The 27,920-nt window shown below is 38.4% G+C and overlaps 1 protein-coding gene across 1 annotated transcript in view; it reads left to right on the top strand.

Annotated features, from left to right (window-relative positions):
• PDK3 (pyruvate dehydrogenase kinase 3) overlaps positions 1 to 27,920 on the top strand; it is a 57,271-nt gene that overhangs the window by 6,256 nt on the left and 23,095 nt on the right. Inside the window, exons 2-3 of the mRNA XM_065070805.1 lie at positions 13,189 to 13,330; positions 23,343 to 23,414. Coding sequence (XP_064926877.1) covers positions 13,189 to 13,330; positions 23,343 to 23,414 — 214 coding nt within the window. The remainder of the gene's footprint in view (positions 1 to 13,188; positions 13,331 to 23,342; positions 23,415 to 27,920) is intronic.

Raw genomic sequence — 27,920 nt, 5'->3', positions numbered from 1 at the left:
GGCTTTGTTAGATGTAACTGTTATTTATTACTTGTTACTATTTACAACTCTGCCAGTCTCTGGCAGGCAGTGATATTCCAATGCTATATATAATACAGAAGGTTTTTATAGGGCCTAATATTGATTGTTGTGAAGGTCTGGAAGAGTCATTGTGGTTAGATAACTTTGTTTAGTAGTCACTATTGAACTGTGATATGATAGTACTCACACACACACACACAACTACCTTTATATCATATCAGATAATGGTGCATTTCATTTACAGAATTATCTGTATCAGTCACTTTTGGAGGTTGTTTCAGGAATTAAATGTACTTGTTTGATACTCACCTTTTTCTTTTCTTAAAAAAGGTTTGGTTTCAAGTTTTATGCTACTAGTGCAGTTCTGCAAACATCTCAAGAAAAATTTTAGCTTTCATTTAGTTTTTTAACTATTTTGATTATGTGATAAAGGAACACTTCATTTCTATGAGTAATTGAGACTTCAGAGATTCTGAATTCAGTATTTTAGTGTAGTTATAGTACAAATTCCATAAATTGCTGTGGATGATTGACCTAAGGCAGTAGACTTTTTTTTTTCTTCTTTTTGGCTCTTACAATGCCTAGACATTGGAAATTCTGCCTTCAGTGATTTGACTGGCTACTTCTTGTCTGCAAGTGAGCATCCTCCAGCTGATGGAGTTGATTGTGTTTTGCTTCCCTAAATAACAGAAAAAATTGCAGTCTGCATTCTTGTTGTCTTTGGACTGTCCAAAGGTACTGCTGCAATCCTGTGCCTTCAGGTACTCAGAAAAAGGAGATGATGTTATGCTGTATACATAAATGTGTGCACACCCCTGCATTTTCTTGCTGAAGCCCATATGGTGTTGAAACAAATGGTCAGATGGTCTTTTGGTGAAAGAAAGAGGACCAGAACACCTAATCTGCACAAAGCAGTAAACAATGCTAGTTGGTGTGGGTGTTTTCGTGTGTGTGTGTTTGTTTTTTTAGCAAGTAACAGAAGTGATAGAGAATACAGCTTGACAGAAATTGAGGGCTTGGCAAAACTGCTTTCTGGAAGGACAAAAAGGTAGGATTTGTAGTTCTTGAAGATCTAAGAATGTTTGGGACACCTTTTTCTTCCAGAAACTGGTAGAAATTATTGAAGTGCCTGCTTTAGTCTAGATTTGAACTGATGAGGAGGTGCTTGAAAATCTGAGACATAATTAAATTTTGATGAAAATGATCATGAATTGATAGCATTCCTTCCCCTCAGGAATGGAAGAAATGACAGGTAGTGATTTTAAAGTAGTGTAACATTTACAGGCTAAGGAAATAGATAGACAGGGTCTCTCCTAAGATAGAAGGATTTTAAGATGATCTGCAAGTTTCTGGAGAAACTCTGATGCAGGCAAAAATAAGAGAGTGGTAGAGCAGTGGTAGGAATTCCAGAAATACTGTTTGTTAAAAAGGAATAATGGGAAAACTGGAAGCAAGGACCTATATTTCAGGTTCAGGTACAAATAACAGCTAAGGTGAAAAGTCAGGGGATAGAAAAGCAGACACAAAGATGCTAAGATAATTTATAGTGATTGGGGAGAATGCTGAAGCACAGTGTTTACTTGATTAAAATAAGTACATAATGATAAAGACTGTTGAATTCATCTTTGGTTTGATCTTCAGAAAAAGATAAATAGTTCCCAGAAACTTATAGGAAATCCCAACTCTCACTGGTCCCAAATACAAATTTTAGATAAGCTGATATACGTCTAGATCCTCTTAGTTTAGTGGGTGCCAGCAGAACTAAGCCAATATTGTTTTGTGAGTAGCTGACCAATTTCTTCTGCAAATGTGAATGGCCTGTTGCAGCGCAGCTGTTGCTTATGGGCTTTGTGGAAATAACTGATGGTAATGGCCCCAGGGCTGTGGAAGTGGGAAAAATATGCCGTTTGACTGTTAAAGAAAAGGAAGAGGAGGACATTAGAGTAAGTCAGGTTGACTGAAGTAGCTGAGAAAATAGTAGAGCTAAGAATGAAGTAATGCATAGGTAAGCACCAAGAGATAATAGGGTGGTAAAGAGACAATAAATTGTGTCGAGGCACTTGGATTTCCAGGTTAATTTGATGTTTGCTAATGCAGTAGCAGTAGATACTGTACTAGCTTTTTGTCAAGTTTTGGCACAGTCTCTGTGAAATTGGTAATTTAAAACAGACAAACACCACCAAGAAAAAAAAAAAAGGAATAACTTCAAGATGAGATTGCTACATAATAGATGTCCAGCATTCTGGTGGGTTGACCCTGTCCAGCAGCTGAGCACCCACACAGGTACTTTTCTCCCTCCTTCCACTCCCTGCTGGCATGGGGGCGAGAGAACAGGGAGGGCATAAGCGGGATGACTCATGGGTCAAGATAAAGACAATTTAATAAGGAAGGAAAGAGGAAGAGAAACCAGTGATGCAAAGGTCACCTCACTTGCCACCTCCCACAGGCAGAGCGATGCCCAGCCAGTCGTGGTGGTCATGGCTGTCGTGGGAGACCGAGAGTGTGTGTATATGTGTGTGTGTGTGTATATAAAAACTGGCACATTAGTTTGTACTCAATGTAAAATAAGTAATAGACTATTATAAATACTTTAACTGACTTAACTCCTTAAAATAGTGCATGTGCAAATTTTAGTTGTTATTTTTCAGAATCAGGTTTAAGACTGTGTAAATAGAGAAAGAGGTAAAGTTAAGAAGTTACAATATGACTTTTTGATAGAAAATAATTTACATTTTAATGGCTACTTCTTTTATCTGGTCCTTGTTTATTGTTTTCTTAAAGATTTTGTAGACTGAACAAATACATTTGAACCTTGGCAAGTAGCAGTGGCATAGAGGAATCTTCTAATCCTTTTTGCAATGTGGTTTGTTAATAATCAAAAGCATTTTGTAACAAGGTGTTTAACAGTCTAATACATTTCACCTCACTGAGTCTGAAGGGGAAACTGGGCCATGTGGTACTGACAGTATTTTATATAATTGGTATTACCTGTGTGAGTTTTTGCTCATAAACATTAATTTTATTTATACCGGAGATTTGGAATATGTTTCCCTTTGACACATTGACAGAGACTAAAGGATAAAGCAGAGATTTGTACTTGGCTGGAACAGTTAGTGGGAATTACAGAAGTTTTCCGTAAAGGTCAGCAAGGAAGTTGTCAAAGCTGTGAGAGCTAGGGAAAGTGTTTAAAAAATCACAATGTTTAGTTACAACCTTCAATATGAAATAGAACTTCACCCTTTATGAGAGGAAAAGGTAATAATAAAGTCAGAGGGGCAAAATTCAGTCTTTTCTGGCCAGTTTACTGTAACAGAATCTGATCAGAGAGCAACAAACAGGTTTCTTTGGCTTGCTGTTATAAGCCTCATCTACATTTAGAAGAAAAAAGTTAACTTGGGTTTAAAATCTTGAGTCTGACCAGAACAAAACACTAAATGTCTTTTGTCCAGGATCTCCTGTTTGAAAGCCATAGAGCCCTTTTGCCATGTGGGCCAGGACTAATGTGCTGCACAGTGTGCACACTCCTTTCCTGCTCTTGGACTTTTCCCTGCTTAGGTCTTAGGAGTGCTTGTAGAAAAGGAGACGGTGGAAGCTGAAGAGACACTATTTTTTTTTTATTATTATTATTATTATTATTTTTTTTTTAGAGGCTGCTTGTGCTTGGTTAGGGAGGGAGTCTTTGGGTTGCTTGAATAGTTCTGGGATCAGGAACCTGATCTGGGCCATGGTTTCTCTCAAGAGCATTTTGGCTCTTTGCCTGTCGTGTGCTATGGGGAGTGCCTGTGATACGAGCAAGACAAAGCTTAGCTGCTATAAAATGATTCATCTGACTTTTAACCTACTCAAATTCCCTAGGGAAAGATGACCTTGGGCCTGTGTCTAAAAAATAGTACAGACTGTGGGTAATTGCTTGAGTGCCTCTGCATTAAACTTTATTGATCCTTTTTATTACTGTGATTTCTTGGCAAATGCTTTAAAATACTCAGAAAGTTATTTCATTATTAATAGAACTGAGTGGTAGGCAGTTGAACATTAGTTTTAGAGCGGGGAAGCTTATTTTAAAAATTTATGCTCTTATTTTAAGTTGGGTTGTTCTATATAATACACGACACTGGTTTACAGCTTTCACAAGTGAATATCTGACAACCCATTGCTCTCGAGAGAGAGATGTACATTCCCTTGGGTATTTTCTGTGACAGGAAGGCTGTGGCTTTAAGAGTTAAAATTAATGATGGCAGTTTGACTAAGACTTCAATAGATCTGCAATGTTGTGTGCATCTGTTAATTCCTTCTGTTTATCTGTTCTGGTTCAGTAGTAAGTTAAGCTGCTTTCCAGCACAGTTTCATTTGGAGGACCATTTGCTTGAAACAGGCTTACTGCAGTTTGCAAATTATATGTCATTATTATTACATTAGTATGCAGCTAATGTAATAATAAATGTAATGATTTCATCCATGTTGAGCTGTCCTGTTGTGGTAATGACAGCTATCTGACATTTTGTCCTTAACCTGCGTTTACATGAAAATGTGAACTTTCTTTTGGCACCAGTGTTAATCACCTATATGGCCATAGTAATTAAGATGTGTAAGACGTAAACAAGTTGACTCATTCAGAGATTTTTGAAATAAGTATCTATTTTTCTGTATACAAATTGTTGTAGTTCTTACTTAATTTTGAACTTCTTAAGTTCAAGTCTAGACCTGTGATTGTGAATAGGACTTGGACTGGTAATTTAGACAACGTAGTATAGGTGTGGCAGTTGCACATCCCCCTGAGATGTGGAGCCTTCAGTGGGGCAGTGGATGGCTCTTTTAGCACCTTTTGTGCTCCACTGTGCCTGTCCCCACGTACACACCGATACAAAACCAAAACAACCAAAACTCCCAAAGCATTCCTATTCCCCAACAGAAATAAAGACATTTTCAGCATAATATCTAGGTATTTGTCTCACCAGTGAGACCTGAGCTTCAGCCCAAGTTCCTTCACTGCAACCCCGGGACAGGGTGACTTCACCTCCACCAGCTGGTGGGGCAGGAGGAGTGGGACCCTTGATCAATTGACAGGGTCCTTAACGGGACCCTGAGTCAGTTGACAGGGTCGTTAGCAGAGGAGGTGCCCAGAGTAGCTGCAAAGCTTCTGGACTATGTTGTAAGCCCGCAGCCAGATCTGACAAGACTGTAAAACAGGGCTCATGCCAAAGGCCCCCTTGGAGTGGTCTTCTTGGAGCAGCGGGTCTGTGGACTGGAGCCCTCTCCTTAGACTAGGATGCCATCTAAGGAGACTTTCTGGGATTGAGAGCACCTCACCTCCTCGTTTGGGTGAGTAGTTATTTACTGGATATATCCTTGAATGAGTCCTCTCCTAACGAGGCAAGCGTGAGTCCTTGCCTAACCTAGGCAAGTGATTATTTCTTGTGGGTACCCTGGAGTCAGAGGGCTCTGCTTTTGTTTCTTGTGTGTGCATGCATGCTGTGGATCCTCATTATTCTTATTTAGCTGTACCCCAATAATCTCCTCAACTGATATCTGCACCTGTATTTTATATTATTGGAGTGCTAAATAGTTGTCCTGGTTTTAGTTGGTTTATTGGCTGCACTTTTCTGGCTAGATTAAAGACTGTTTTGGAACTTGTTGTTTGCTTGAAACTGACTTTGAGGTGCCTCCATGACAATAGGCTAATAGATTCTAATTAACGAATGGTATCCTGAAGTTTTCCTTTGGAATAGAAAGTGCTGTAGTTGGCTTGACAGTCAAAGAACGCTTGAATCTGTTGTCAGTTCAATTGCATAAATCAGAAATGGTTTATTAAGCTCAACTATTTCTGTACTTACTTCAGCTCTGGTAATTTATCCATATGCTGTGTCACATGAGTGTTAGAAAGTTTAACTGGAAAGCTAACTGGCATGTGAGCTTCCTAGTTTGGATTGCACTTAGCAATGAAATAGCACAAAGTCGAAATCAGTGGTTGTACACCTAAATTTTCATCTATGAGCATAAATTATTTAGATAGAGAAGACTTAAGTGCCTCTATCAGTGTGCTTTCCCTTGGACTGCAAAGGTACAACTAGTAATGGGAATTGGACTGAAGAACAGAAACAAGTTAGGTGGGAAAGCTTACTTGCAGACTAATTCCTTTGGCTTTAGCTGTTTTTCTGGCAGTAGTTATTTAACAAAACTTAATTGTTCAGACTTCATGGAAGTGATATGTTTATTAAAGTTCAGTAAGATCTAAAAATATTTTCCTGTCCTTAATTCTCCAAGTTTTGTTTTTTTGAAACTTCAGTTTCTCCAGTCTCTTAATGTGCTAATCATATGTGCCAAGTGAAAGCATGTCCTTAAAAAAGGCCACTTGAATGAAATAATTGTAGCTGTTGGTGGAAGTAGCCTCAGAGAGCAGTAAAGGAACTTGGGCTGAAGCTTAGGTCTGAGCTCTGTAAAACCAGGCTGGAAACCTAAGGCTACTCTAGGCTGGATCCTTAAATTTGGCCATCTGTTGGCTACCTGTGTTGGAACAGCTGTATAGGCAGTGCTTTCCTGTAGCACAACGTGGTAGGTCAGAAAAGGGAATCCAGTTTCAATATATGGCTTTCTTGGAGGCAGCCTGTGGTACAGAGTGAGGGTCAGCAAGAGTCAGCATCTCCAGTTATGTTGCGTGTGTTCTTTTTCCCTTTGCTTCGTCATCTTCATTGGGTTTTTCGAAGTCCTGTCTTTTACAAAACAAACAAGCACTGTATGCTTTTTGTGGGAATGGTATTTCTAGTGATTGGTGAGGTAAATACCTAGAGAGTATGCTGAAATTGTCTTTATTGCTGTTGGGGAATAGAAATGCTTTGGAGGTTGTTTTGGTTTTGTATTGGTGTGTGGTGTGGTTTTTTGTTGTGGTTTTTTTTTTTGGTTGTGCTTTTTTGTTTGTTTTGTGGTATTTTTTTATTATTTTTCTGTGCGTGTTGTGGTGGTGTTTTCTGTGGCTGCATTTATTTGGGCTCTGCAAGCATAGCTTGTTTGCCTTTTAATATATATCCCATGCTCCTGAAGTAGTGTAGAATCAGTGGAATTAATTGATCCTTCTTTAGTTCTGTTTTCTTAGCTTTGGCAGCAAGTTAAGTTTTAGCCTTTACTCAGTCTGCTCTGATGCCTTGATCTTTTCATATGTTCTTTTGAAGATTTGTCCTATCACTCTGCTTCATTTTTTGTTTTGTTTGCCTGTTGGAGCTAAAAAGTATTTTGGAAGTTCCAGAGAAGAGAGCAGATATGGTTGATCATTCCTGCCTTTCTGTCTGTCTTCCTTTATTTTGCCCTAGATAAAATCAATAATAGCTTCAGAGGGATAGGAGATGTAAGGCTTCTCATGTTGTTTTTATGGATTCTGCATGGAGTCCCTCCTCTCAGACATACAACAGTTGGGACTTTGCTGCTTTTGTGTCTTAAAGTAGTGTGGTATCTAATGTCTCAGCTCTGTGTTAGATATGTAGTTAATGCAGAGAACTAGACCTCTGGGTGCAGTGAAAAGGCTAAAAGGAGCACTTTTTTGTCCCGTATTTTCTGATGGTTAAGTTTAAATACTCGGTAACTACTGATGCTTTTATGATGCGACTGACAATACCGTATGTGCTGGGGATGGGACAGCCATATTAGGCTTTTGATGCAGGTGACTTTGATTGCTGTTGATGGAGGACTACTACTGTCATCTGTTCTCAATTGGATATTTCATGAAAGTGGGAATCTGGCAGCTAAACTGAGAGCGTTTGATAATGTTCTGAAGGAACAAGAGTTCACGGTCTCATGTGGAGTTTTTTCCTGTCATCTGCAGGAAAATCGATGTTTGTGTACAGCCTTCTGTATGCAACAAATCCTTTTGTACTCTGAATCTTGGACAGTGTAGTATTGCTCTGGCAATTTGTAGAATTGGCCAGAATTGAATCAGGGTCTGCGGCATGCGTGTGAATAGCCTCTACATTGTGATGCTTGTTGCAGGACACAGAATGAAAGTTTTTTTCTCTAGGTCCAGCTTTGTAACGGTTGTCTAGTTGCATCATTGCAATAGAAGGAACTGAAGAGATACTGGTTCAGGGGGAGCACTGTGATGAATGTTTGTTCCTTCCAGTTGAAATTATTTTTTTTTTTTCTCCTCTTACATGCTACAGGGATATGATCTTAGAGCCTGAGTGGGCCTTGTTGTCAATGTTACCTTTGTTTTCCATTTCTTAGCACTATAGGGTAAAAGGTGAAAGAGGAAAACAAGAAAGAGATGAGTAAAAGTTCAGAGAAGAGTTGAATGCCAGAGAGGGGAAAATAGATTACTAGAGAACACTGTCTGAAAGTAGAACTCTGCTTCCTGAATTTCATTTAGATTGAAGGTCCTCCAGTGATAATACTGATGTATAACCTTGAAACATTCCACTTTTAATCTTTTCCCATCTGATGGTATTGCATTTAGAAGACCTAATACATTCAAACCTGCTTTTGTGACCTGTGTTACCTTGAAACTTCTGGATCATATTTTATTTATGTTTTCTTATACTTTTTTTTTTTCCCCCCTCTGATACCTGTCCAGTTGAATAAATGGTATGATTTATTTTTAGTGGAAATGTCTAACACCTTATCACATCTAAGAAAATTGATTTTGATACTAAATGCCAACTTCTGGGTGAACTTTTAATGAAAACTTAATCTTTTACTGGGTTATTTAAGTAAGTTTATTTGTATTCTCAACTTAAACTTGCTCAAGTACAGCCAAAACAGTTCTTCAGATGTGCAATACTTCACTCCATAAGCAAATCCACCATCACTGAGACACTTTCTCCCTTGTAGATGGTGACTATTCCAAATGCAGCAAAGTTTGTGTATCTACCGTTCAGCCTGTATGGTTACAAACCCTGGCTTGTTTCAATCATCTGGAAGGTTGTCCATAGAATATTCCTCACTGACCTTAGTTTGGTGTGAAGTCTGGGAGATCACTGCTTAGATCCTTGTTTGACTAATGTATCTTCTTTTCAATATGTTGAAGGTTGTATATGTTGTCAGTCTGTTATATTGCCCTTGAACATAAAACTCTCAAGATTGGTATCACAATCTCTCTTTGGTACTAGTTTTGGACTGAACATTTGAAGGTGGCAGAGAAGAGGCCATGAGTATGCTTTTCTATATGGCTTTTGTATAGGGTGACTGACTAGCCCAGACAGATAAGTTTGCTCAGAAAACTGCAGATGGTGCAGCATTTATTACAGAATCACAGAATGGTTGGGGTTGGAAGGGACCTCTGGAGATTATCTAGTCCAACCCACCTGCTAAAGCAGGTTCACCAGAGCAGATTGCACAGGAATGTGTCCAGGCAGGTTTTGGATGTCTCTAGAGGAGACTCCACAGCCTCTCTGGGCAGCCTGTTCCAGTGCTCTGGTACCCTCAAAGTAAAGAAGTTTCTCTTCATATTCAGATGAAACCTGTGCTTCAGTTTGTACCCGTTGCCCCTCATCCTTCCGCTGGGCATGACTGAAAAGAGTCTGGTCCCATCCTCCTGACACCCACCCTTGAGATATTTATAAACGTTGATAAGATCCCCTCTCAGCCTTCTCCAGGCTGAACAGACCCAGCTTTCTCAGTCTCTTCTCGTAAGAAAGATGCTCTAGGCCCCTCATCGTTTTTGTAGCCTGCTGCTGGACTCCCTCTAGTAATTCCTTGTCCTTCTTAAACTGGGAAGCCCAGAACTGGACTTGGTATTTCAGATGCGACCTTACCAGGGCAGAGTAGAGGGGGAGGAGAACCTCTCTCTACCTCTTTTTTTAAAATGTTTTTAAAGATCTGCTGTGGTGGTGCTTGACATTTCTTTCAGTTTTTACGCTAGGTATGCATGCAGTAGCAATGGTTTGAAATAATTTGAAGATTACTTCTTTCACAAATATCTTGCTGCTTCTTGCAATTTCCCTGTCAAGGTAACTTCTATTGTATAACTTGATATACGCCATCTGTGTTGCGTTTTTACTAATTCTGCCTTGCGTCAGAGTTCTCACTTTTTGCTTGTTTCTGTCCCTGTGCAAAATTGCACTGTTTCTTTTTGCAGGTGGTTGGTGATCACCTTCTTCCTCACAAGAGGTCATGGGAAAATTAGGGCTATAAAGAATGTTAGGCAGTGTTCAGTCTAATCTCCAGTTCAGAGACTGAATCCGCTAGATTTGGACAGGTGTCTGACCTAACTAGTGGAAGAGGTGGCAAATAATCAGAGCAGGTTGCTGTCTTTTACAGTGTTTACCATCAGGAAGTTTCTGTGAAATTATTACTTGAATATTCTGCAGTTTGAGTCTGCTACTTGTTTGGTCCTTGATGGACTATAGGTTACTGCTTCTTCCTCTGTAGCAAACTGTAAGGCTCTGAGGAGTGTTGCTGTATTGTTTATCACTTCTTGGGTAAATCCAGTCTGATTCATCAATTCCTTTGTCACAGGCCGTTTTAACTGTTGTGGTCATCTGTGTTTCTGCTTGGTCCATCTACTGTTTTAGAAGATGCTCAAAAATAGAGGTAATTTGCCAGTGTTGAGCAGAGTAGGTTATTTCACATGTGCTTTTTATTCATCCTCTTTGGTCAGATTCTGGGTTAAGTTGTAAGCACCATAGGTGTGATCTGGGAGTTTCTTAATCAGCTTGAAATAATAATTTCATTAAGAAAAGTAAAAATTTGAAGATAATCTAGTCTCTTGAGCCTGAATTAATATCTAGTCCCTTAGAAAACAGAATTATTTTGTAGGTTATTTTCTACCTTGAAGAGCAGTACAGGGCTGCTTTGTTCCCTGCAGCAGAGTAGACCTATAGCAAGGAGGTAGTATGCTGTATGGCTTGTTCTATATATTGCCTTAGTGTGATACTCCTCATTGAAGGAAACCTGTTTCAGTGCCTGACTTAAGAATTTGGTCTGCACATTTTTTCCACTTAAAGCAACAGAACTGAATTATTGTTCAACCAAAACCAAGTATTGCTGTATTACAAACATGGGGAAATAAATATTGATGGAGTGTATAAGATTATGAACCCCATACATCATGTGATGTCTTACTTTGCTTTCTCATTGGCTTTCTGGATAAGAAGTGTTTTGCTTTGAGTGAGTCTTCTAGTGTTTCCATTTTCAGTTTTTTAAATGCATGCTTTTAGAGAGGTCTGTTTGCTTTGTGTGTTTCTGAGTATATATTAATAAATGTATATGTATGAAATGGGTGCTGTTCACTAGAATGTCCTTTTTTGGCTGTTCTGCCTGCATTAAACATAGATTATCAAGTTGGGCAGAATGAGTTTTTATGAAGTGTAATAAATTCTAGAGATTATGTGCATACTTAATGAAAGGGTCAAATAACTAAACTTGCTCTCAGTCGCTCTTAGGAAGATAACAGTCATTGTCTTTGTTCCTGAAGGTTTCTCCAGCTCAGAGGGTGTAAGGTGCACTAGTTGGGGTGTCTTTCCTCCTGTATAGCCACAGCCTTCCAAAATACCTACTAGATACAGTGACTTGTGAACAAACAAGTGTCTGTCCTCCTTTGTAGGTGAATTGGTATCTAACTTCATTGGAGGACTGAACTCTGAAATAATTTCTGTGCTTCACAGAAAACAACCATGTAATGTCTTGTTTTCTTTGTCTAATTTTGACAGGATGTCTGTTATTGTAATTGAAGATGTGAAAATGCAATTAAGTGAAATAGGTCCAAATGTTTGCTGGAAGAAAAAGAATAGAATTGCTGACACTAATAGAATGTAATGATCTGCTGATTGATGATACCTAAATGAGAAAGAAAAAAGGGAAACATAATCCTTACTGCATATTCCCCCAAGCTTGTGTTACCGTTTGGAAACTAATCCATCAATGCATGTTACCTATGCAAAGAAGGTGAAAACTCTGCTGTTCAGCTGATTATAATGGGACTCTCTTTAAAAGTATCACCTTGATTGTGCTTGGTTGCATTATACTCGAGTCTTTCAAATTGCGAATCTCAGTGATTGTGTGCCTAGTAGTGCTTTTAACACTTTCTCGTTTGCTTGTACATAATTTCTAGCTCTTGTATTTTGCCTTCACTCACAAATTTTGCAGGCTATTGTACTGGTTATCATCACAAAAGACATTTGCTGTGTTTCTAGATTAAAGTAGGATACTGACCATTACAAGTAAAATATGGTGGGTTTTTTTATTTTTGTTTTGTTTTGTTTTTTCCTTTTAATTTACCTGGACTCTTTAGAAATTAGTTACGGTGGGGAGTTCCCCACCTGTGAAACACTGCAAAATACAGAGAAGTATGTGAAGTCAGGTCTGATCTCGTATCTGAATTACTCGGGAAAGAGACTTAACTTCTTATACTTTCAAGTATTTGTAGTTGAATTTTATAGGTTATCTCCAGTAATTAGTTTAGCTTAAGAGTGTTGTTAGTCATGTTAATTCTCTGGTGCTACACTACACAAACCAGAAGACTATTACTGTTCCAACTATGTCCACAGCAAAATATTGTTTTTTTGCTGGATCCCTTTCATTTGCTTTCTGACTTCTTGCCCCCCTGTTTTAAAAGTGGAAGTCCAATATAATCCCAGCTGCAGCTGTTCCAAATGGGAACGTGTTGACAAGCACTGCACTTTCCTTACAGGTGACAAGTGAGCATTTTGTGGGCTGGTCATAGGACGGACAATGACCTTTGCTACTAGTTCCTGGTGCTGGTGAAATGTTTAAGTACTTAGTAGGTTTGATAAGCTTGTGATATGAAACATCAGTCAGCTGTTGCCATTCTGGTTTGCCCCTTTGTTTTCACTTCTTAGCCTTGGTTATGTGTGCAGCACACACTTTTTGAAAGCTCACTTGTAGAAGAGTCATAGTGATAAAGGCTAGTATTTTGGGACCTTATTTCCAGCTAATATCAAATCTTTGGTATTTGATTTTTATTTATAAGGCAAGAGATTTTTGTTTATAGGAGAGAGGATGAGATGATGTGAAAAGAAGAATGTCAGATAAAGGGGGTTAAGCTCTAGAAGGTAAAAGCATAATACCTGCCTTCAGAACGAGATGGAAGTGAAGGTGGCGAGTGAAATAAATTATTTTAAACTGGTTTTATTTTCACAAGTTTGGGTTTTTTTAATATTCTAGCAGTAGGAAGCCTAAAATTTGCTCTGTTGCAATGGTCATGGTTTTTTTTTTCCCTCCGAACAGGTCGTGACAATGCATGTGAGAAGACTTCATACATGTTTCTGCGAAAAGAACTTCCTGTGCGACTAGCTAACACCATGAGAGAAGTCAATTTGTTGCCTGATAACTTACTTAACAGGCCTTCAGTTGGACTAGTACAGAGTTGGTAAGTTTACAAAAAAAAAGGTGGATTGAAAAATTAATGTAAAACTAACACTTCGTGTTGCTTTACTTGCAGCTCAGCTTGAATTGTCTTGAGCTGAAATCTGGTTTCTGTCTTGAATTCTTTATAATGAGTTTTCCTTGTCAGTTTAATTTTCTTCTGTCTAATGTTAAGTAAATATTCTGTTATTGATCTTAGATATAAGAATTTTGGAGTTAGTCTTGTAAATTAGTAGAAGCATACTGTTGTCTCCCAGATAGTTAGAATCAGTCAATAACTTCCAGGAGTGAGCTTTTAATATATTCCTTACTGTTTGTGATTCAAAGTCCTGACATATTTTCCACAGTAATTAATGTCTAGCCTACTTACATGTTCAATAAGGATTGGAGACAACTGCCTTGTATGTATTAGTGTCTAAAAAATTGTTGTTCATGGGATATTTGTTGCCTCTCTAGCTGCAAATACTTAATCAAAAGAATTTATGTAAAAATATCTTTGCAGTGTCCACCAGACTTATTGTGAATGATAACTGATCCAACTGTAACAGCAGCTAATGTTGTAGGCTTCTATTAAGTTCAGTCATAGCTCTTGAGCCAAGAGCCTGTACATTGACTGCTGTGTTTGGTCTCATATTTATCAAGCTTCAGACTTAAAAAATATGAATTAGGATATGTGATATTGTCCATGATAGGTAACACTAGCCGTCTTGATGACCACTTTGAATGTTGTGATTACCTGCTTGAAATAAATATAAATGCTGTGGAGCCACACAATGACGATTACTTTGTGGTTAAGTGGCAGCTTGCAAGCTTTGAAGGCTTCTGTCGTCTGTCTGATATCGCCAGAAGCTCTTCTAAGCCTAATAGGAAAGAGGTGATAATATGTAGGCCATTTAGGCTTTTCTAATCTAGATGACTTGAAGCTGTCTTTAGAGAAATGTAGACAGATAGGTGAATGAAGAATATGGAATAACTTTCCTTTAGTGACTCTGTGGCATAATTCTTCTAGTCCAAATATATGTTCTGTGGCATATGCCTCTGCCCTACTAATACATAGTCAAGCAACATTTGGATCACTTCTGGCAAAGGAACTGAATGGGGGCTTAGAATAGATGCCCCCTTCAGAATTGTTACTTAGGTTTAAGAACTCATGGGATAAATTTATGACTACAGCAGATACTACCAATTTAAAAAAAGACCATCAGTCTTGAGTGTATTAGAATATATAATGCCTGTAAAATAGTTGTCCAAATTGCATGTTTTATGTGATAATGTGATTCGCACTATCACAGCTGTCGACTGTTAGCTTTCTGTTAAATGGACCACAATATGAGACTTTAACGTGATGAAGAAGTTCAAGTGTACATCCAGCCCAGAGACAGAAGTTTGAAATGAAAATGTTTGTTGTAGTGTTCTTCCAATGTTGTTCCTCAGTTAACTAACAGTTTTTGTGGGAAGGAATATCTTCACTGAGTTTATGTAGGAGTATTTTTGTGATCCGATGTCAGAAGTTATAAAAGTAACAGTAGTGTGTTGTTTTCCTGATTATAGATATGGACTTTAAAGAGTTTATTTCTTATTTTTCTGTTTTGAGTTTTTTTCATTGCTTTTTTAAACTTTTGCCAGTAGATTATACATCCTAGTGATATACTCATGATCAACCTTGGGCAAAATTTATTGTATCAGTTAGCTTCCAAGACAAAAGTGAATGACCTTGAGTGTTGTGTAGCTGTACTGATAGCAGGTTTTGAAACATTTATAATTTCTTAACCTGAAGTTTAGATATATTGAGATATTTCTGAATTTTATGTGTTAGAAAAATAAATATCGATTTAGCTGTTCAGCTGTTTTGTGAACTTGTAAAATGAAGAAACCTCTTCTTGATGCACTTGTTTGATGCTTCAGGAAATTTTTCTTTGGATCAGATTTTGTGATCCTTGCTGCTACTATGCCGTAGACTGTGGAAGCTTGACAGTTTATTACTATGCAAACAAAGACTTTAACATCCATTTACCACAAGTGACCAAAGACATAATTGAGTGCATTATTCACCTTAAACTGTTTATTTGCTGATTTTTTCAGTAATTTATGTGATCACCAGCATTTTTCATTTATTTATGCTACCACATTGTCATAGAAGCCTATGTTTTTATGTGCTTTTAGTGAGATTCAAAATTAGCTGAAGTTTTAAAATTTGAGGACCAAGTCTATCTGTTAATGTCAGCATGCAAAAAAATACAGGAAGCTCCTAATCTTTAAAGTAGGTTTTATTAAACTTTTACATTAGAGTAAGGTGACTCTGTGAATAAATTGAACTTTGGTTTGGTGGAGTAGGAAAACAAATTAATTCTGCCTATTGTACAGCATGGATCCTTTCCTGTCGGTTCTCTGTCCAGCCAAACAGTGAGATTCTGGATTGCATGAATTTCCCAGTCCCTTATAGGTCCCTTGGGAAGCAACCTCATCTTGTCACTTCTGAGAATTTGCTCCCCGGGGCAGGCAAGCCCTGTTCTGCTCTCCATTTTCTAATCCATCTCCATGCTCATGCTGCAGGCACTTTGTTTCTGGTACCCCGCACTCCGCTCCTTGACTGCACTGCGCTGCCTGGCAGATTTTACAACTGATTGCTTGATTGCTCTCAGGAAAGGTGCATTTTGTTTGTTCTCCTTCCTTTCTGGGTTCCTTAGCTTGATGTGTGCCGCAATAAGGACATGCAAGACAGCTGTCCTTCCTTTGTGCTGCTCAGCTCTGCTTTCCTGAATAAAACTGGCATAACCTACAGAGTGAATTGTGAACAAGAAAAAAAAGTTTCGCATTTCATACTGTGCAAAGGTAAAACACTAGCTCTGTCCCAGTTCAGGTTTATAACTTGGTTTATGTGTATGTTCTGCATGAAGTAGCAAGGGAAGGAATAAAGTGAATGAGAAGAATAACACAGTTAATGTGTTCTAGCTGTGAACTACGGCAATTCTAAATAACAGACAGATCAATAATCAGTGTGCTAGGGTTCAGCAACATATTTTCAGTTTTTCAAAATTAGTGAGCAAGTGCCTTGTTCAAAAGAAGTGGCCTTTTTTAGCTCAGCTTTGAGAGAGCACTCTCTAGCTAAAGTGCACTGTAAGTAGGATATTGAACATGTGGCAGAATTGCATAATAAAGGATATAATCACTAATGTGGTGTGATGAGGGAAAATAGTTACAATAAAACCTTATAATGCATAAGGTCAGGGCTTGTAAAATATCTGAAATGTGAGGTTTGCACAATATGCTACTCAGTCATATCTAAAATTCACATTTTAATTAAGTCTGACCAAATTTCTTTACTTTTCTCTAGTACTTTTCCCTGAAAAAGACTATAAATTTCCTTTTATCTCCTTGGAAAGACCCATTGGAGAAATAAATACAGCTTGGGATGAATAATTATTTTTCCTCTTATTTTTTACATTCAGATTATGCTAACAAGGTTGTGTTACCATGGAGATATGTTTTATCTTTTCAGTGCTTTGGTGTTAGAGGTTCTAATGGAAAATCTTTGTGAAATACACATAGGGAAAAAAGCAAAGGTATCTTGCATGAGCTGAAAAAAATAATCTGGAGTTGACATGCGCATTTACAGTGATATCATGTATGAAATGTACCATTCTAGAATTATTGCATTTGGCAGACTAAAAAGAAATCAATCTACCTGTGGTAGTAATGAACAAAAGAACAGGGCTAAAGGGTGCTTGAAACCAAAGAACTTGCCCAGTGAATTGTAGTATATTGTGACAAAAAATTGAACACCAAGAAGGCAACAGATTTGAAGGACGTAGGATTTGATTTCTGCTTTTGATGACTCACCAAAGACAGCAAAATATAACTGTGTTTTTTTTTTTTTTTTTTAAATCTATGTTGTGGGGTTTTTTGTTTGTTTGTTTTCGTGTGTAGATTTGAGTCCTGTATAGTTGCACTCATTTACTAATAATATAGCAAGTCCACCATTATTCTGGTATTTTTCTTGTTTATTCTGGCTGGCTGGTAGCTGGTGTGTTTAAAACATCACAAGGTCTTTTCAGTGCTTGATAAATCCCTGCAGTTACCACCTTCATTTATCCATATCTGCACCCACAGCTCAAATAAAAAGAAAATTCAAGGAAGTAGCTAAATTGTGTGAAAGGGGAATGACCTCTTTTTACACATCCTGGCTATTACCAGATGGAGCTGCATTGCTGACTGTTCACCATTAGAGAGATTGTAATGTTTGTGATGGTTAAAACATTGTTGCGAATTGCTAACCAGAGTTATAAATTTTCTTTTAAACATTTTTTTTTTTTGTTGTTACTTAATTTCTTTAATTTTGAGCTGCTTAGGAGGCAGTGGGGGAGATAAATTTTGTGTGAAATTTGGCAATCCCAATAGGATAGAAGAAAAATATGTACAGCCTTTGCAGCTCTGAGTTTTTAATTAGAGACTTGGGATAATATGCAGGGTATTACAACATCCCGGGTTTGCTGACATTTGATGGTAGATTGGACAGCAGGTTGGAGTTGTTTAACATAAGGTTACTTTTTTATAGCTTCATTTAGTCAAGGGTTTAGAAGAAACAGTAATAGTGATGGAAGAAATTTGAGCAACTTAAATTTGAAGTTAATAAGCTTTTCTCTGACCTGGCCCTTCTAACTTACTGAATGCTCTGCCTGTGCTTATGAACTTCATTTCTAGAGTAATATTAACTTACTTTGGAATCAGACATCTAAATATTTTTGATAACTCTAAAGGAAAAGCATTGCCTGTTTCATCATTTCTCCATTACCGCAGGTTAAAGGTAAATTACTTCAGCACATTTATAAATATCCTTAGAATATTTTTTTGTGTAGTTTTCCTTTGTTTCAGAAACTTTCAGTTCCTCATTGGTGCTGTGACTTCAGAAGCTGTTCTACCTGCTGCCTCTTCTGAAGGCTGGTGATCATGTTTGTCAGCTTTTCTCTGCTTGATGCCTGGTTTAGTCTTTTTCTGACAGAGAGTTTTCTGCACAATTACTTCCTGCATTAGACGAAACACTGGACTTACCCCTACCTGATAATCTAGTAAAAGTGCTGATCCTTCAGCACCGGAGTGGTGATGTTTGATTATCCTAGGGGCCGCACTCTTAGGCCAAATGTCCAAATAAGCTAATGGAGAGTATGAATCTCAATCAAGTCCAGACAGCACAAAAATCAGGTATCAGCTGCCTTCAGTACCAGAAATACTCATTGCTGTTCTGTCATCTGCTTCAGCACAGGGTTGCTGATGTTCAGGATTTCTGGTAGGAGGTCTGTAGTAAAAAGCACCTGCTGTGTTGCTTCTCAAGTGTAGTGGTTGTCCTTCATGCTCAGAAACAGGACTTTCATGATATTATATGATGACAGATGGAGATGAGCATCTTCCTAATAACCTCCTCTGGCTTACTTTGCTACAAGAGAAGCTGTCACTCTGTCGTGACAGAGATTTATTGATGCATCTTTTATATGGGAAGAAGCTGAGAGAGCTGTCTGGACTTTTCAGCCTGAAGAAGAGAAGGCTTGTGGGGTAGGGGAAGTTGAATAATTGTGTATAAATACCTAATGGTAGAGAAGAAAGATGAGGGAGCCAGACTTTTTTCAGTAGTGGTCAGTGACAAGGCAAGAGGCAATGAATACAAATTAAAGCACAGGAAACTCCATTTGAACGTAAGAAAAAACTTTTTTACAGTTAAAGTGATCAAACACCTCAAGAAGGTTTGCCCAGAGAGGGTGTGGAGTCTCCATCTGTGGAGATATTCCAAGCCCAACTGGATGTGGTCCTGGACAGCCTGCTCTAGCTGACCCTGCTTGAGCAAGGAGGTTGCACTAGATGATTTCAAGAGATCTCTTCCAACCTAAATGGGTCTGTGACTCTGAATTTCCTTGGAAAGCTGTTTTGCGGTCTTGGGTGTTCTGGGAGGCAGAAAGGGCTGTTGCTGCCTTTATGAAAATGGGTGTAGAAGAGTGAGCTGGGTGTGTGTGGTGGAAAAACAGAAGGAGGGCAAGGAAAAAAAGTAAAGGCCTCTGCAAAACAGAGAGGATGGAAACATAAATTAAAGTAGGAAGGGAAAGCATTTTCAAACCATGAGGAAGGCTTGAAAGGGTGAGAGAGGGGAGCATAAAGAATAGAGGAGTAGCTGTTGACAAACCTGCTGGCACAAACAGCATCTGGTCTTTTACGTGGAGTATTTGTGGAGGGTACTTGTGACAGTCCATAGTCCACCTCCTGGCCTGGATTGTGCTTGTGCTGGAGAAATCATAGTGTTTTGACCCACTCATTGGCTTCAGTCATGGTGGCTGCCTTGAATTTCACATGTTTGCTGCATATCTATAGTAGCTTCCCATTTCATTTCATTTCTTCTGAGAAGAGTCTGATCTACTGAGAAGTGCCGAAACAACTTTGCAAATATAAGCCATGTGGATTAAGTGAAGATGATTAGAGTATTTCAGAACCATACCACAGGTTTAGATTTGAAAATAAAAATGATAATGTAGACAGAGTCATTGAATGGCAAGAGATCAACGTGTATCTGAGGAATAGGATAATATTCCACAGAAATCATGCAGGTTTTTTTTTTTTGATAGGATGTTTTTCTCTGTGGAATTTTGCCTGATTTCCTTTTACCACACAAATTTGAGAAGGCAAATATTTATTTAATTACCAAGGAAGATCTTGGCTTTCTTGTTATATTAGAACCTGCAGGGTGAAGGAACTAATCCAATCTGACAATACTGGTCTTAAGTTACATGGCTTTTTTCATGCATGGATGGATTTGCAAGAAAAGGACACCACATGAATGATACATCTTTTTCTGTTCACAAAAACAGTCTAGGAAGTTAGTTTCCTCTTTTTAGACCATTAGAGGTTGAATGCCTTAATTATGTTCTCATCAGCCATCGAGGAAATGGTGAAGGAGGTAGCACAGGCTTGTGGAGTGTCACATATTCACTAGAATCAGAGCAAAATTGGACACAGGAAGGAGTCTTAAGCATTGCTTCTGCATGAGATTGCCTGGTTTGACAAGAAGTCAAAAGCTCGTCTTACTGCCCCCATAGAGCCAAACTTACGACACCCTGAATTGCCTCAGTATCTTGGAGTTGCCATCTTTCATCTTGGAGTTCGTTTGCTGATTATTTATTCCTGTGTTTTGCTTGCTGTAATAATGGCACTTTTTTTCCCATCCTGTACCTATGATTAACTTGATAGACATTGATTCATATAAGGCAGGTAATGTTGAAGAACATGTACCTCTTTGAAGCAAAGGAGTGAGAGTGATCACAGTTTGTTACACGTTAAGTCTTGCAGGTGAATCAGCTAAGTTCAGAGAGTAAAGCTGTTTTTTCCAGTGAGAATTAATAAAAGGGCAGTGTGTTTAAGGAGGTTACTTCTTACTCACTGTTTCAGAATGTCAGTCCCTTTTCCAGCTGATTGTCCTGATGATTTTTCCTGTGCCTCTCTATCCTCTACATCATGTCCCTGCATAGTTAAAACTTCTTCAGTATCTTTCTAATTGCTGGATGTTACATTTATCAGGAACTCATCTTTAGTAGATTGTGGGTAGTGGCTCCTTAAGTTCCCTGAAGTGACCCTAGGCAGTTTCTTGAATTCCTGGGAGTATGATGTGAGGATTGTTATAAACTGTTACTATCTCTTAGCAGTGTAAAAGCACATGTTTTAAAATAAGCAGTACTAGAGACACCAGCTACTTCCCAAACTTGTAACTGATAAACATTTGGGGTATTTCTGTAACCATTTGTCACAGTTGCAGTGGAGCAAAAGTGCACAGAGGGACAGGAGCCAGTGTTACTGTGCTGACCATGTTGAAAGTGTCAGTCTCCCTGGAGAAGTGATGTCATGACCTGTGGTGGCTGCATCTGAAATGGATGGTGGAGGAGCAGCATGTGGTTCTGGTGGTAGTCATGTAGAGAGCAGTGCTGTCTTAGGCTTTGCTGTAGGTTGGAGGTGTAGGCTGAAGTTCCACAGCATGCTTAAACCGATCTTAAGGTAAAACTGCTACCAAAAGTGATTTTGTTGTAATGTGAGGTTGTCCAAGCCTCAGTGACTGGGGTCAGCCTTGTAGGCACTGAGCTTATGTACAGACCGTTCTGTTGAGCTGGTCTAATGCGTTGCTGCCACTGAAAGGGGAAAGGCTTGGTCACTTGTTGCTGTTTATGTAGGCTCTACAGTTATCTTTTCTCTCTTGTGCTAGCTTTAGCTAGTGGGCAGCAGGATGACCATGAGCCAGCACTGTGCCCTTGTGGCCAGGAAGGCCAATGGCATCCTGGGGTGTATTAGAAGGGGGGTGGTCAGTAGGTCAGAGAGGTCCTCCTCCCCCTCTACTCTGCCCTGATGAAGCCACATCTGGAATATTGTGTCCAGTTCTGGGCCCCTCAGTTCAAGAAAGACAGGGAACTGCTGGAGAGAGTCCAGTGCAGAGCCATGAAGATGATGGAGTGAAGCATCTCCCTTATGAGGAAAGGCTGGGGGAGCTGGGGCTCCTTAGCTTGGAGGAGACTGAGGGGTGACCTCATTAATGTTTACAGATATATAAAGGGTGAGTGTCATGAGGATGGAGCCAGGTTCTTCTCAGTGACAGCCAATGATAGGACAAGGGGCAGTGGGTATAAACTGGAACACAAAAGGTTCCACTTAAATATGAGAAGAAACTTCTTCTCAGTAAGGGTGACAGAGCACTGGAACAGGCTGCCCAGGGGGCTGTGGAGTCTCCTTCTCTGGACACATTCAAAACCCACCTGGATGCCTTCCTGTGTAACCTCATCTAAGTGTTCCTGCTCCATCAGGGGGATTGGACTAGATGATCTTTCGAAATCCATTCCAACCCGTAACGTTCTGTGATTCTGTGACCTTTCTGTGAGTTATTTTCAGGTGCAAGAATGTTTGAAGAAAACAAATGGACCTGTCTGGCTGTTTTGCCATTGCAAGGGATTACAGCTGTTGGCGCACACATCTGGTTAGCACTGATGTTATCATAGTGTAAGTGGCAGTGCTTAACCAGGAGTGAAGGGAGGGCAAAAGGGAGAGGAATGACAGCTCCTTCTGGAGAGGATGAAACCCTGTATTTTATGTGTGTGATTGACACCTTGTGTTATTTACTTCCAGAAATAGGGTCCAATTCTGTGATCTTTAATGCTACATCTATACTGCTAAACGCACCTGCTTCAGGGGTTGAAACCTGGTCTGCAGGCCCAGTAGTGTGAGGTGGTAGCATTTATACTGGTGTTGGGCTTGTTTCCTACAGAGCAGGCTGGCCATGTTCATATTGAGTGGTACTTTGCCTCAAACGATTTTTGGGTCCTGTGTGGGACCTCTGTGGCTCTAAGCCTTAGTTAATATCTCACATGTGCCAAAATGTCTGAACTAGGGAGAGAGCAGTGTTGTGTAACAGCGGTGTGTTTAAAAAACTGAGAGTTGTGTTATGTAGCCCTGAAGCTACATAACAACATACGACATATGAGGAGATGTGGGAGTGTGAAGGGGTGTACTCTTCTGGAGTGCTGTGGTAGGACCATCTTGGTGCACCTTTGTTAGTATGGCTTTTGGGGTGTGCCCTGGAGCTTTATTTTGAAAGGCAGATTGGATGGCTCTCTGAGGAACAGAGGAGCAAACTAATATCTATACAAAGTGGATGACCAGGAAATCAAGACCCAGAGATTAACTAAGTTACCTGAAATTACAGACCTACCCGAAGAGAGGGTTTGCACCTGTTAACTGCTATATAAATCAAGCTGAAGGTTTCCTGAATCGTGGACCGTAATGTCATAAATAATGCTTCTGAACTCAATATAATATATTGTATTATAGCTGCTTTCTTTCCCTTTATTGCAGCGTCCAACTTCATTTTTGCCTCTGCATAGAACTCTGTACTATGCTTCTGTTGTTTCAGACAAGGTTGTAGTTTTAATATATAAAAAAAATTCTAAAGTAATTTATATTTAAGTGTTTTAATTCCTTCTTTACCGTTTTGCTTATTTCAGGTACATGCAGAGTTTCCTTGAGCTTTTAGAATATGAAAATAAAAGTCCTGAGGATCCTCATGTTCTGGATGAGTGAGTAATTTGTTTTCTTGTGATAGTTCATTTAAAAATAACCTGTCTCAAAGAACAAGTGTTTTTGTTCTGTAGTATAGCAGTCATCTCATTTCGAAAGTAAAATTTGTTCAACAAAAGCCAGAATTGTTATTTGGAGCAGAATATAAGAATCTTAAGTGCTTTTGAGCAATATAGTTTTCATTTATACAGTCTGATAATGTAAGAAATGACATGAAATGCTTCCTCCAAGGGTGGTATGGAGAAGACAACATACACATGAGAATATACTTGCACATCAAATACTTAGGACTAAAATGTCATTTTAGTAGACATTGAGCTTAGTGCTCTGTATGTAATGTGTATTACACATTAATAATTTGAGTTTTTCCAATTTGTGTAAGTCATTGTTTTTATCTAAGAGATTTTTTTAATGGACTTCAATTATTGGTGCTCAGCTGCCTCATTTAATGTTACTTATGTTTTGAGAAGGTAGGAAAGCTTTGCCATTTTTCTTTATTAATAAAACCATACTAAAATGGTCATTAGAATGTTTCCTTGAAACTTGTATGCATAAAACAAAATAAAAAACCACATGTGAGAATAACAGGTACATCATATGCATCAGATTTTAAAAAACCCAAAACATGCACACAGAGACTCGCACCATGACACTAAAGTCTGTGGTTACCCTGTACTGTGCAACAGTCAACTTTGTTTCAGGAGATTACTTGTTGCAGGTTTTTTTTGTTCCATTGATTGGTTTCTTAGGGTAGTTTGTTAAACTTGGATTTTTTTTTTTATTTTTTTAAGCTCTGGAAATCCTGTCTGATCAAGCAGTGCTTTGTAGGAAGCTTTTCATAAAACATCTTGTAAACCAGCAGATGATGTGTTTGTGCAAGATGTGTGTGCTGTGCAAAAATGGTGTTTTGCCTTCGGTTAGTTTTAGATATATTAACTGCTATGTTATGTTAAATAAGGGTTTTATTAGGTAATGCATTTTAGATGTTATGCTCTTCTGGTTGTGAGCATGTTGTCTGAGATCTTTACACTTTGTTTTTTAAGTGTGAAGCAATACATGCAAGAGAAGCTCAAGTGCGTGAGTACCAAATTCCTTGTGTGGCAGAACTGTAGGAGGAGCTGTAGGGGTTATAGACTGACTGAATTGTAGTGTTCTTGAACAAGGGGAAAGTAATTATTTTCTCAGTGTGAGCCCTAGGATGGAATATTGTCTTAATTTCTTAATAGGTAGTACCCAGAACTGAAAACACACATGGGCAGTCTTGGTGTTAAAGGAACAAGAATTAGAGACTTGGAGAGTTCCACTTATTCATAATGTTGAAGGCATTTTTTAAGACTGGCAAAAAAGAGATCAAGGTGCAAGACACTGGAAGTCTGAGTGTGCCAAAAAAAGTCCCTGTAGTAAAGGATGATTGGTTGCTCTAAGTGAAGAAGTGGAGAATTAAAAAATGGTCAATTTCTATTAAAGTTGAGATTCGATACAGAGCAAAAAGTATGAATTCTAATATTGGTGAGAACAGACTGAAAAAAACATTTCAGAAGGCTGTAGAGCATCCCATTTTAAAAGCTTTTAAGAACAGACTAGGTAGTTTTCAGTGACATTCTGTAGTAGGTAAGAAAGATGAACTTTTTAACTGCTTCTAGCTTGTTGTTATATTTTATGATTCTGTATTTACAGCCTGTTTGCTGATGGGACAAGAATTCTGTTTGTGACTAATGTAGCAGTAAATTTTCCTACTGATTGACTTAAAAAAAAATCCAGAACATTTTTGAGTGGGGTTAAGTTACCAGAATTTAGGTGTCTGTTGCATTTTAAGGTGGCATAAGCTGTCCTAGACCTCTGAGCAAGCCCATCAAGTGTAACCCAGGTCCTGTTAAGCCTGTAACATCCTGGGTATGCAAGTGGAGGCAAGGTAGTCATGTAGCTTCTGGTACCATCTTAAATGTTCCATATTTAAGTAATTGAATTTCAGCTTTTTATGGACTTCAGAGGTTCAAGGTAGATCACTGTATCTATCTATATCTATCTATCTATCTATATTTTAAAAGGTTGATCAGCATTTTTCTTGGAGATCTGTTTTTAGAGTCTGTTCATAATTATCACATGAATTACCTGATTCTGTCATATGGATAACAGGCATTCTTGACATTGTTTCATGGCAATGAGAAATATTGTTTGAGATGCTCTATATTAGTATGAGATACCAAATATTTGATGAACCAGTATAAATGTTTGTTAAAATCTTTGATATCTTGCAATTATTGTATCATATGTAATTAAGTACAAATAATAAGGATGTTGGAAATATTTTGCTGCCTGCTGGGAAGAAGTCCAGTTAGGGACTTAGACAGTAAGAGTCATCTTTTATGCAAAGTTTGGACTGTGAAAAGAGACAAAAGCTGCATTATTTGATTAAATACGAAATTTATTCTTATTGACAGTATAGGGTAGGCCACCTAAGATTAAAAAGTCAGACTTACTTTCCTCTTTTTTACATGTTATCTATTTCTAACTTTCTGAAGGCTATGCTGTTTAACCTGTATATTGAGCTGTAATTAGCTATTATTTTAATATTATTGGCAAACTATGTCTTTGAATAATAATCTTAACTACATTTGTAATTATCTAAGAAAAATGTCTCAGCTTCTGTACCAGTGTTCCATGTTGCTGCTGTCTAGCCCTATCCTACCTGTATGCCTTATGGTAAGAGGAAAAATATCAGGAACTCTAGTATTAATAGTAAACAAACTATTTTTCAGTGGGAAAAAAAAAAAAACACTCAAAAAAAATGAAGACTTACAGGGCAGTTGTTTGTTTGTTTGTTTTTGGATACTGAATTAGTACCTTCCTGGTCTTTCTGTCAGTTGAGGTAGATTTCAGTTTCTGTTATGACTAATCCAGGTAACAGTAGCACAGGAGAGAAGAGGAACTAAAATGATCTTATAAAAAGGTTCAGTATCCACAGATACGATGTAGCAATGTTGGCAGCAGTTCTTGAGTTAATGCTTTCTACAGTGTTCGTCTGTATTGGTCAGTTGAACATCATACTGTCTGTCCCCTGACTATTTGTGTTACACAATGACAGCAGTGCCAACACAGTAGAGAGACTGAGGGGTTAGGAGTAAGTGCGGAGACTAAACTAAAGCTGATGTTTTTCAGAGTGGTCTAACTCATCTCTGCTCTTAGTGTATGAATTTGAGGACAGATGTGCATTCATGAGTGTTACTTTGAACATTGGACAAAATTATTTTGGGGGATTTTTTTGTCTCAGTATTTCTGTGATGAAGAGGTTCAAAGGTGCTTCAGTTTTCAGTTATGTTATTATGTTATATTGCTTAGCAGACTTTGTGAAGACTTACTACAACATTGCCAGATTACTGTTGCTGCCAGTAGCATGGGCGCCTGCCAAAAGGTCGGGTTACTTTTGCATTTTCAATAACACAAATATCTTTCCTCAAGCTGCAGGGTGGTCAAGCGAAAGTCCACAGTTCTGTTAAACAGTGTGATTGCAGGAGTGTTAAGATAAAGTGTCCATGCTTGGTAGAGACTGTTTTCTGGCAGAGGAGTGGGAAATTTCCCATTGTGTCAATGTGCATGTGGATAAACACACAGAGGCAGATGATGTTTTTTAAAAGTGGAAGGGTTTGTAAAATGTGCTGTTCACATGTACTTTCAAAGACCACTTACTCCATCCCCTATACATGTGAGTTTCTTTGCTGATTTTTCTCTTTGTGACCCTCTGGTGGGAGGGAGGGTGTGGGGGGGGAGTGTCCTGGAACTGAGAGCAACTGAGGTAGTGAGCTGCCAGTATGTCTAGAGATAACACACACACGAGAAACTTAGTAAATAAGAAGGAACTTTCCTGTCTGCAGCATGAAGATTAAAATAGTGATTCTGTTAGCAATTTGAAATAAGTAAATATTGGAGTAAATTTGATTAAGAAGGTGCCATTTTGTTACTTTCAAGTAATGCAAAACGCTATTTCAGTTAGATTTGCACTTCAAAAGTAGCTATGCTTTCTAGTAGAGAAATCTTTCAGAGTGTGAACTTGTACCTGTCTTTCTGGTGATTTTCAGCTACCAGCTAGCATTTCTTTAAAAAAGAGCAGCCGGTGGAAAAAACTACATTGCATGTCTGTTCCATTTAAAAGGATTTTTTTCAGTCTACGTATCACTGTCTTGTCTTTAGTCTTTCAGATACTACTACCCATAAAAGAGACAAAGCAAAAATTCCCCGTGTTTTTATACTGATTTTCTTATTACTTGCTTTCTTGCACTGTGGTGATAGATCAAAACAGAATAATGTATACAGTCATTAGGGAGTTAAATAATAACTTGGGACATTCATTTATTGTCTTTGCAGAAGTCTAAAGGCTTAATTTATTTAACAGCAATGGCAAGGCCTTAAATATTCTTAATACACAAGCCACTGAAGCTCACTTGACTAAATTAGTTTCATATTAATAATTTCTCATCTGTCAAACCAGCGACATTATTTATTCATTG

Source organism: Columba livia, chromosome 1 (genome assembly GCF_036013475.1).
Source record: "Columba livia isolate bColLiv1 breed racing homer chromosome 1, bColLiv1.pat.W.v2, whole genome shotgun sequence".
NCBI classification, from domain to species: Eukaryota; Metazoa; Chordata; class Aves; order Columbiformes; family Columbidae; genus Columba; species Columba livia.
The sequence above is the reverse complement of the archived record's forward strand: the minus strand, read 5'-3'. Positions and strand labels throughout refer to the sequence as shown.